Source organism: Impatiens glandulifera, chromosome 7 (genome assembly GCF_907164915.1).
Source record: "Impatiens glandulifera chromosome 7, dImpGla2.1, whole genome shotgun sequence".
Taxonomy (NCBI): Eukaryota; Viridiplantae; Streptophyta; class Magnoliopsida; order Ericales; family Balsaminaceae; genus Impatiens; species Impatiens glandulifera.
Window position 1 is genome coordinate 9,227,673 of NC_061868.1, and position 9,480 is coordinate 9,237,152.

Consider the following 9,480-nt stretch of genomic DNA (forward strand, 5'->3'; position numbering starts at 1 on the left):
ATCTTCATTTTCAACTTTTAATGCACAATCATTTTTCAATGGAAACGTGAGAGAAAAAGTCTTATCTTTCATTTCGACAGTTGCCACAACCACATTCTTCTTTTTGTCAAATATTTTGCATCTTCCATCATCAAAATATACCGAGAAGTCCTTCTTAATAAGTTGTCCAATACTAAGAAGATTATATGAAATATTAGGGACATAAAGAACATCCGTGATAAGCTTTTTATTACCTCCCGAAGTTGGAACAACAATGGTTCCTTTTCCTTTCGCATCTTGATAAGAACCATCTCCAAAAACAACGGTTGAAGTAATGTCTGAGTTGAGCTCCACAAACATATCTTTATTGCTGGTCATATGGTTGCTAGCACCGCTATCAAGATACCATCGACTGTTTGACTTCTCTTCACCATTCAGAGAAACAAACATAACGTCATAATCTTCTTTCACAAATTTTGCATCATCTTCTTTCTTCTCCTGATTTTGAAATCGACAATCCCTTTGAGAATGATTAGGGATTTTGCATCTTTTGCATTTGAAATAACAATCTTTTGACTCATGATTTGTTTTCTTGCAAATGATACAGAAATAAGAATCACCAGATTGTTGTGGTGCTTTGCCTTTCCAACCGAATGCCTTTTCATTTTTCTTACCAAATTTGTTGTGATGACTTCTTGAAAACGCTTCTGGTACTTGCTTGGATTTGAAGGCTTGATCAGTTGATGGAGTACAAGAACGATTAATTCTTTGCTCATGTGCTAGAAGAGATCCAGTCAACTCATATATTGTCATTTTGGACAAATCTTTTGATTCTTCAATCGCAGCAGCAACATGATCAAACTTTTGAGGAAGGCTTCGAAGAACCTTTTCAACAACCTTTTTGTCTTTGATTTCATCTCCGCTGCTTTTTATTTGATTGACAATAGTAGAAACACGAGAAGAAAAATCTTGTACCTTTTCTCGATCTTCCATCTTTAGATTGTCAAAATCTTTCCATAGAGCTTGGAGTTTTAATGCGATCGTCTTCTCCGTACCTTGAAATTCCTGTTTCAATATCACCCAAGCATCTTGAGCCTTTTTTACTCCAAAAATACGAGGGAATATGGTTTTCCCAACTCCTTGTTGAATATAGCGCAAAGCTAATGCATCTCGTTTTTTGAGATCCTTTTCAAATTTCGCATATCCTTTGTCGTCTTCATCGGGCACATCGAGTTCTTCTTCATCTATCATATCCCAAAGACCTAGGGATATGAAAAATGTTTCCATTTGGCTGCTCCAGAATTCATAGAATTCACCTTCAAAGATAGGAACTTGACTTGGAGAGTATGAGAATAGAGTAGATGCCATTTCAAGATTGAAACGTAACCTTGCTCTGATACCAAATTTGTTGGTGCGGAAAATATTATAACTAAGAAAAATAGGATTTTATTGATAGAATTCTTTAAGTAGCTACAGCTCACTTAATTTTGAGATATTAAAAAACTAATGAGAAACTCAATTTAAAGGACAAAATAGAATAATCTAGAACTCAAAGTAAATGCAATTCATGACATTAAATAATGCATCTCTTGAGCTTCATCTTCCTCTCACGATCGATCTTCAACTCTTGAGATTCATCATCACATTTAATTATTTATAAGGAGGCTCTTGAGGATGCTCACAAGGAAGAATGAATAACTTCCATGGATGAAAAGATGAAGTCATTGCTGAAAAATGATACATATGAAATGGTGGAAAGACTAAAAATAGAAAATATTACAGAATAAATGGGTGTACAAGATCAAACAAGAGGGCGATGATAGAAAGTCAAGATACAAGGTTAGGTTGGTTGTCAAAGGTTTTGGTCAGAGCGTGAAATCGATTATGATGAGATTTCTCCACCGATAGTGAAGATGAATTCCATTGGGGTGGTGTTAGGTCTAGCTGCTTGTATGGATCTTAAGGTTGAATAGCTTGATGTCAAAGCTGCATTTCTCCACGGTGATTTGGATGAAGATGTTTATATGGATCACCCTGAAGGTTACAATAAGAAAGGTGAGAAAAGTAAGGTGCAAATTTATCAAAAGTTTGTATAGTTTGAAGCAAACACCAATGTAGTGACATCTTAAGTTTGAGTCGTTCATGACCATCCATGGGTAAATAAAGACGTCTACAGATCATTGTGTCTTTGTGTAAAAGTTTGATATCAATAATTTTATTATACTTCTCCTATATGTTGATTGTGGAGAGAGACAAACTTAAGATTGCCAAGTTAAAAAAAGATTTGGCTAAGTAAACGGTTGGTTTAAACTTTCTCCTCCTTACTCTCTCCTTGCCATTACGGTCGGTTTAAACTTTTGGGTAAGTAAACGGGTCAGAGTTTTTATTATAAAAATGGGTCAGAGTTTTCTATTATGAAAACGGGTTAGAGTATAAATACAGTTTTTGGTATTTTTCTCTTAAGACACAGTAAAGTTGAGAGTGAACAGACCTAGGGTTTTTCTGGTTTCCTTCTTGTTCTTTGGCTGATTCAGAAAGATGTTAGGAGAACTTTTGATTGTGGAGTATTTCAATTATTCATAGAGTAATCACTTCTTTCATTTGAGAGCAGCGTTTGATTTATAAGAAGATCCGTAATTTTGCTGATGTAAAACCCAACATATTTATCTATAATCAAAATTCTATAACCGCTTTAAATTATTTTCTAAATTCATTTTAATGAATCAACATTCATGTAGTTACTTTTATAAGAGATAAAAATTATTGAAAAAAAATACTCTCAAAGATACACAAATAAAAATAAGTAAAGAAAAAATCTTAAAAATAACATATTCCTATAAAACATTTGAATGGTTTTCTATTAATTGAGCGAGTGGTATTTGTGTTCACCTAAATACAAATAAATATACAACATTAGTAATATATTTTTATAAAATAATCAAATTTATGTTTTAATTAATATATTTTCTTCTAATATACCATACAAAAACATATTTTTTTTTAGAATATAGATCCAATGGTGTTACGCGTTGATTTTTCAAAATGATAATAAAAAATTTGCAAAATAAAACGAATGATAAATTAAATTATTTTATTTTGAAGTAAAAGTGAATAATTTTTTTCAAAACAATTTATTTAAAAAAGAAGTAATATTTTGATAATTTTTTTTATTATTTGATTAAAATATTATTTATAATTGATTGAATGTCTAAATTTAAACACAAACAAAATATAGATTTGGATGTAATTAGTTAGATTATAAAAGTTGAGGTCCTAATTTATAATTTCATCCAATTAGGGACAGATAAGTGATTCAACCGTCTAAAGAGCAAAGCAAACAAGGTCTGAGAGCTTCAACAATGGCTAAAGAACGAGGAAGAAGCGAAACGCCGGACCAGAGAAATGGAGAAACCAGAGCTTCGAATAAACAAGATACTAAAGGAAAAGAGAAGAAGAAGAATAAAGATATAGACGAATTAGAGAACGATTTTGGATCTGAAGACATATCTCAAAGATCCAAAGATAGACACCGTAGCCGTAGCCGTAGCCGAAGCAAGAAGAGAAGTCGTAGTTCGAAGTCTTCTGATGATTATTCTGATTCAGACAGATCATACTCCGATTCAGAGTCTGGAAGTTCGGAATCTTCATTTTCGGAGAGCGAGAGTGAGGATGAGAGAAGGCGGAGGAAAAGGAAAGAGAGGAAGAAGAGAGAGGAGAGACATAGGGAGAAGGAGCGGAGGAGAGAGAAAGAGAAGAGGAAGGAGAGAGATGAGAAGAAGAAGAAGAAAAAGAGAAGTAAAGATAAGAAGAGTGATAAAAGTAAGAAAGGAATGGGAGCTGTAACAGATTCATGGGGGAAATATGGTATTATCAAGGAAGTTGATATGTGGTATGAGTTTCTTCTTCTGCATTTCGCTTGAATTTACACTGTTAAAACCTAATTTACAGATTTGCATCTTATTGGTTCAATAGCAAAGATATCAGTTGATTAACATGAAGATAAATAGTTATTACATTGTTCCTTTTTGTCATACTCTTCTCTTGTAGCTGATTTCAATAAGAAATGCTAATCTTGCTATTGAAAATTTATGGTTATAACATCAGATTCCTACTTACATTCTTCCTTATCCTTGATTGACTGTAGTAGACATATGTCTGTTTTTGATAATAGAAGCAAACGTATTCTGATCTCTGTTATGCAACCCTTGCCCTTTCAGGAATAAACGACCCGAGTTCACTGCATGGTTATTAGAGATAAAAAAGGTATTATGTGCTTTTTTTGGTCAACATAGAATCTTTCATAATGTGATCGAGCTGAGACGTATGTAAAGCTAAGAAAATTGCTTCTGCCCCCAAGAACAGAAGATTGTGTAGGTTGTAACTTGTAAGAGATGTGAATCTGCCTGTTTGTACAAGATATTGGCCGGATCACTTGAAAAAAGCTTAATCCTTCATACATGTTTCGAAAGCATAACATAGACTACTAAAACACTAAATAATAATTGAACAATCCTTAATTGACTAAACTTGAGCCTTGACAGTTCCAAATCATTAGACTCACTAAATTGGAAGGTGTTACAGACACTGGATGCTAAGAGATTATGATTTGTTCACAAGTTATTTGTTGATGTTTTTTTTTGTTTATTCTAAGTACTTTTTATGTTTTTACAGGTTAATCTAGAAAGTTTGTCTAACTGGGAAGAGAAGAAGATGTTCACAGAGTAAGTAGCAGAATACCTGAAAATTTTGTAGATTTTCTTTCTCATTCGTTTTGGATGAAGAGAGAAATGTATCCCCACTCTAATCAATATTTGTGAAACAAAAAACCCTGTAAATAGAGATTTATGTTCACTTTGAGTTTGAGATAATTTAAGCTAGTCTTTGATCTTCAAAATAGAAGTTAAAACAAGAAGCTTTACTGAATAGATAGAAGCATGGCGATTTAGGTGTTTATAGAACTAATTCTTTGTTTTGTAAATTTTGTTGCATGGACCAGAAATAGGAAGTTAAATTATGTTTTTTCTTTCCCAATACTAATATATAGCATTCCTAGGCCTTGGGTTATTTGTGATTATTTTCCAATCTACCATACATCATTCAAATAATTTTTTTATAATTCATTTTGATCATTTTACCCAAATAACCCACCTTTTTATATCAAACATGTTTTTTTTCCAAATAACCCTAGCTCAAACAAGGCCTAAATTACTTTTATCGCATAATTGAGGGGGTAGACAAATTCACATTAGTAACTACCACTTTACTCCTGTGCAGTTTCATGGAAGATTACAACACAGGAACCTTCCGTTCAAAAAAGTAAGTTTCTCCATTCTTAGACATTGTTTGTATCTCTGTATATATAGATCACACTTCTTGGGAAAATGACATTGTGTCATTTTATTAACTCAATGTGTCTTTACAAGAATTTTGCAAGGAAAGTGAGAATACAAGTCGATTTCACACAATCAAAAATAACAAATCAAAATGGTCTCTTTGCATATGTTTGATTGTTGCAGCTTATTTTTTAAAAACTTTGTTATCTGCATCTATTACATTAGTTTTAAGATTCTCAAGCTGATTTAGTTTGATTCTTATCTGTATGGTTTATCCCAGAGTTATTAAGACTCATTTAGCTCAATGATAGAGCTTAAGAACTCATGTCCATAAAGTAATGGATTTGGTTCTTAATACACAGACCATTTTCAAATTTAAAAATAGAAAATGGTTTATCCAGAGTTATTTTATTTTCAAAATGACCTTTATTATTATTTAGGCAGGCACCATCCAAAATTAGTACCTTACACTGAGTGATTGTTTTCAGATATTATAACCTCGATGCTTATCACCAGAAAAAAATTGAGAAGGAAATAAAGAAAGGTTACACAAGTATCCCAGAGACAGAAATGACTGTTTTCAATGATGAAGAACAACTCCGGTATGAGAAAATATTTCCACTTTCATTCAATTTTCTTTGTTCTCTTCTTACACATGAAGGATAGCTGTTGGTTATGGTTTAGTATAATATTTTTTAATGCCTTTGTACAATACATCAGGAGAGAAAGGTTAAAAGAACGCGAAATATACAAGGAGCAGCAGATTGAAGCATTGAAGTACTCTATGCAGGGTGGAATGGTTAGTTTCTAATTGAGTAACATCCACTTCTAGACCTTGTTTGATGTGTCGATAATTTGTATTTAAATCATTCGAATTACCCTTGGGCCTTGTTTGTAACTGGGGTAATTTGAATAACCAAGTGGTTATTGTAAAATATTATAGAGTAAGTATATTTCAGTCATCTAACCCAAATAATCCAATTATCCTAACTTGAATATGCAGGCCAAGGCAATGAAAGAACAAGCTCAACTTAGAGAAGAGATGGCTTACCAATACAAGCTCGGAAACTTTGAGGTAATAATGCTTGGTAGGCAGTAAGCGCTAAAGTGTTACAATTTATTTATATTTTGCGTGTTTACTACAGGCTGCAGCTGCAATTCAAAGAAGATTGGAACCAGATCCTCCTATGTGAGAACATTATTATTCTTTGATGCCCTAATCTTGTTAAGGGAGATGGATGCAAGGTACCAACCTATATAAACGCGGGCTTCTTCATAACTAGATATTGTTAGGAAGTGAAAATGTTTTGGTGGCAAAAACTCTTGTGGCTGGTATTATCTTTAATATATAAACTTTGTTTGCAGGATTTCTTTGTTCTTTAAAATTGAAAACAATGGTGCCAAGCATAATTAACAATGCTAAAACCTCAATTTATGCAATTCTTTCATGCCTTGATAGTGGGGATTCTTTTCCAGTTTTATCCGGATTATGTAACTTGTCTTTGGTTGTCTAATCTTTTCTTTTTCATACTGATATCTCAAGTTTGTTCTCCTTTAAAATACTTCAATTTTGCCTATCCTCATCATTAGAAAAGTTTTTATCAATCATTTTTACACTAGGGTAGTTTTTTTTCCACTTAAGGGAGCATCTAGGTATGGCATAATTTCAGGTCTCGGTTTACTGGAACATGGTCCCAAACCTGTGTTACTTTGTATCTAAGTTACCATAAATTATAGTGGTTACCTGATCTTATCATACCCAATAAATTATTAGGAATCTAATTTTTTTTAGAGTGATAGGAGGGAATTTGAGAGAGATTGAATGAGAGGAAATGACGTGTCATCAAATTACTGTTTAGAAAAAAGATAAAGTGTAAAGAGATAGAAAAATTTGTTAATTTTTCAGCGAATCAGATTGCTTTATTTTCTCAAATTCAATTTTTAATTTTTTTTAAAACAGGTTTGTTTTACAAATTTTATTATTATTATTTTTTTATAAAATTTGAACTGAACTTTTAAAATGTCCTTTTTGTTTTATAAATTTTTTTTTTTTTTAAAATGAGATTGAAACTATTAACTAAATAAATATTGGCTGATTAGTTTATCTGACAAAAAAATAAAAAAGATAATATTTTTTTTTTGAATCTTAAGAAAAGCAAATGAATAAAAATTGGTCTATGTTTTTTTTTATTCAAATTTCAAACTACCCTATGGTCAACTCAACCTGATTTTAAAACCAAACATTTAGTTCTTTATTTACCTGATCGGATGGTCGGTTATATCCAACTCACAGGTATATACCGTAATGAAAATCATATTTAGTTTGACATTATTAGGTTGAGAGTGAGATTGAAATTGAGATATTTTATAATTTTAATTAAATATTAATAAGCTTGTATAAGAATGCCTATGATTCCAAATTCTATTTTGTTATTATCCAAAAAAAAAATCAAACAAAAAAAAATTATGTTCAATTATAATTTTTACTCTACAGATCAGGTAAAAAAACTTCAAATAGAATCATTGAAGAATATATATTTTTTTGTGATAAGATAATTCAATATTACATCTGACCGAATTCAATATTCGGTTTAGAACCCTAATTGAGTAACTTGAATTACTCGAAAATTAAACAGCCCTTCTATTTTTTTCATTTTTTATTATATTTTCTTTTCTTTTGCTAAACTTTTACTTCATTATTTAATATTGAAAGAAGTCTATTATCCATTTATATATTTCTCAAATTCCTATCATCTTTACAGCTGTAAACTCAAGAAATCTATTACAAAATAAAATAAAACTGTATTTATATAATGTATTAGATTAATTAATACTTTACAAACTATAGAAAATTCAATAGCACAGTCTAACTCTAAACTATAAACAACAGTTCAATTTGTTCAAACCGAGGCCATTAGCGACAACTCACAAACACGAAAACATCGCATGCAAACTAAAACCTCAAACCAGTTCAATTTCCACAATCTGTACAGCTAAGCTTCTCGATCTCCATCCCCGGTTAGCTCAGAACAGAAGAAGACACGAAACTAAACAACAAAAGAAAAAGATGAAAACTCGATTCAAAGACTTATAAATCTCCATTTCGTACCTTCTCATCCTCGGATTAGTTCCCACCAAAACATAATCGGGATGATTATAATCCAATAAACCTGGTTGAGGTGACCCGCCAAACATTCTCTCAAGTACCATTTCCCCAAACAACATCGCCGTAGGACTAAACAAACTCGTCGTGTGGGAGTTTTGGTAATCTTCCTCACGGTAGCGAAAATGTTGATGATTATGGGTTTGTTCAATGGCATGATGAGCTGGAGGTCTACGTGGAATGGTGGGACCTGTCATTGGGAATGAATCGGGTGGGGTTGGTGTTGTTGTTCCACGTCCGTATAAGGGTACTAAGGAAGAGACCGATATGTTGGTTTTACAAATGGGGCATTTCGGTGGCTCGTTTGATGTGGTTTGGACGTGGAGCCATTTGTAAATGCATGGCCAACAATAGAGGTGGCCGCAAAGGGTGACAACTGGTTCGGATGCTGCGTCGAGGCAAATGTTGCAGTCGAATCCATTTGTGTTGTCATCGGACGATGATTGTGGTGTTGCTTGCGAGGAAATTGATTTCCACTTTTGTTTAGAGAGAATATCTCTGTCGAATTCGAATTCTTGAAAGTTGCGTTCAAAATCCATAATGTTTGAGGCTGAGTAAGGATCTAGATCACATAAAGTAACAAATAAGAATTTGAATGAAAAGAGTTAGTTTTGATTTAAAAGGCTTGATTCAATAATGGATTTGTTGGATATAAATGATTGAAAATTGAGAATAGGAATATATATTTTAAAAGAAATAAAGCATATATTAATATTTTAGTTGATAATTCAAATAAAGTAACTAAATAGAAGTGATAATAAATTCAAATAACCCAAATCTCAATCCATCTCCAACTACAAAATTACCCACATTTTATTTTAGAAAAAACTAGTTACTCTTACTTTAAATACAAAAAATATTTTAATAATTTTACCCAAATAATCCATTTCATAAAACAATAATTTTATTCAAATAACCCTACCTCAAACAAACTATTGAGTTTAGTTTTCAAATGTTTATTATATTTGAATTCAGATATAGAAACAAAACAAAATTTGTTTCCAA

At 31.9% G+C, this 9,480-nt stretch overlaps 2 protein-coding genes across 2 annotated transcripts; one reads left to right on the forward strand and one right to left on the reverse strand.

Moving 5' to 3' along the window:
* The first annotated feature begins 3,304 nt into the window (after positions 1 to 3,304).
* Positions 3,305 to 6,846, forward strand: LOC124945654 (protein FAM133B). The gene is made up of 8 exons (XM_047486122.1): positions 3,305 to 3,868; positions 4,197 to 4,242; positions 4,651 to 4,700; positions 5,254 to 5,295; positions 5,801 to 5,914; positions 6,033 to 6,111; positions 6,316 to 6,387; positions 6,458 to 6,846. The coding sequence occupies exons 1-8, from the start codon at positions 3,339 to 3,341 to the stop codon at positions 6,503 to 6,505; spliced, it is 981 nt and encodes a 326-aa protein (XP_047342078.1). The 5' UTR covers positions 3,305 to 3,338; the 3' UTR covers positions 6,506 to 6,846.
* A 1,312-nt stretch (positions 6,847 to 8,158) lies between these two features.
* Positions 8,159 to 9,059, reverse strand: LOC124945757 (E3 ubiquitin-protein ligase RMA1H1-like). Its single transcript, XM_047486247.1, has one exon. The coding sequence runs from the start codon at positions 9,012 to 9,014 to the stop codon at positions 8,337 to 8,339; it is 678 nt and encodes a 225-aa protein (XP_047342203.1). The 5' UTR covers positions 9,015 to 9,059; the 3' UTR covers positions 8,159 to 8,336.
* Between the last annotated feature and the right edge of the window lie 421 nt (positions 9,060 to 9,480).